The sequence below is a fragment of the Myotis brandtii genome, unplaced genomic scaffold (assembly GCF_000412655.1).
Source record: "Myotis brandtii unplaced genomic scaffold, ASM41265v1 scaffold247, whole genome shotgun sequence".
NCBI classification, from domain to species: Eukaryota; Metazoa; Chordata; class Mammalia; order Chiroptera; family Vespertilionidae; genus Myotis; species Myotis brandtii.
In genome coordinates, this window is record NW_005359352.1 from 2,936,496 (window position 1) to 2,938,069 (window position 1,574).

The window sequence follows — 1,574 nt, forward strand, 5'->3', positions numbered from 1 at the left end:
GCAGCCCTGCCCGTGGGCCCCGGTGCACCCTCCGCCTGATGCCCGCAGGAGGGGCCCGTCCCCGGGACCACCTTCGTGTTCACCTTCGCACTCACGCCTCCACCCGGCTGTGACTTAGAGGACGGGCTGTTCGGGGCTGTTTCCTGGCTGTGATCCACGGCACCCAGAACTCTGGCGAGTGTGCGCCGTGGGCGACCACGTGGGGGGGGTGTGCACGCGTGTGCACGCGTGTGCACAGGCATATTAATCAGGAAGTCCTCGCACATTTTGGAATTTCCCAGGGTTGATTCTTGGACACAGGAGGCCCGGAGTTTTAAGATGTGTGCTATGCATTTCCAAATTCCTTGGCTCAATACTGAATTTATCAGTGTTTGTTGTTGTTTGTTGTTGTTCATCCTCACCCAAGGCTATTTTTTCCCATTGATTTTAGAGAGAGAGGAAGGGAAGGGGAGGGGAGGGGAAGGGAGAGAAACATCGATGTGAGAGAGACACATCAATGGTTGCCTGCCACACGCACCCCCACGGGGCCAGGGAACCTGCCACCGCGGTGCCTGCCCTTTACCCGGAATCGAACCCGTCACCTTTGCTGCACAAGTCGACGCTCTAACCACTGAGCCACTGGCCAGGGCTGAGGCTGTTCGTTTTTATGTAAATTGCAAAGTGGGGCGTTTGCTGGAGCCTTAGGACAAAATAGAAATGGAAATAAGAGAGAAAGGAGTCCTTTCCCTGCTCCTCTCTCCGCCCACTTTCCCCGCCTCCACGGAAACCACCGTGAGGTTTGCTAACCTCCTGGCACCTTCTCTGGGCAGGTGCCTGTGGTCATTTGGCGTCGACGTCCTTCGTTGTGGCTGATACTTTTATAAAAGTGGAATCACACGGGACACACTGTTGTTACGTTTTTCTCAATAATAACAGACCAGCTCCTGCCCCTGGGCTTCCCTGCTCTTCACCCCAAGTGTCTTCCTTACCTGCTCAGGCCAGGCTGGACCCGCTGCAGGCGTCCTGTCACTCAGGGCGGCCCCGCCGTGGGAGGCCTCCCCGTCTGCCGCCTCCTTAGGGAAGCTGTCTTCTCACCGCCTGTCCCATCTCGCCCCCGGCAGCTCTCCCTCAGTTCACCGTGACCCCGCAGGACAGAGCTGTGATCGAGGGTCAGACCGTTGATTTCCAGTGCGAGGCCAAGGGGTACCCACAGCCCGTCATCGCCTGGACGAAAGGAGGTAGGGCGCACACCTGGTCTCCAGCCGTCACCACCTCCCTCCCTCGGAACACTGACTCGAAGCCAGCTGTGTCTTTCTCTGGCCCCCAAGCCCCAGGCTTCTGAGCGGGGCTGAGCGATGGGTGACCCCAACATGGCCCGGGGGTCTTGCCTTTAATATACACTAATTAGGGTTGAATGAAATTGAATAACAGGGAAGATGAGCTGGAAGACCACAGTGGAATATATATTTTTAAAGTTTTGCTCTCGGCTTAGTCCCAGAGTTCTGCCACTTCCCGCCCTGTACTGCGTGTTGGTTGCGTGGATTCTCTGGGTGGGGCCCAGCCCTCGGTCTCCCGCTGGCCCAGGGGTGACGGCA

At 57.6% G+C, this 1,574-nt stretch overlaps 1 protein-coding gene across 1 annotated transcript in view; it reads left to right on the plus strand.

Annotated features, from left to right (window-relative positions):
* Window positions 1-1,574, plus strand: part of PXDN (peroxidasin) — a gene marked incomplete at its 3' end in the record, with an annotated part of 59,151 nt that overhangs the window by 43,837 nt on the left and 13,740 nt on the right. The window contains 1 exon segment of the mRNA XM_014540545.1: window positions 1,101-1,217. Within this exon segment, the coding sequence (XP_014396031.1) occupies window positions 1,101-1,217 (117 nt within the window).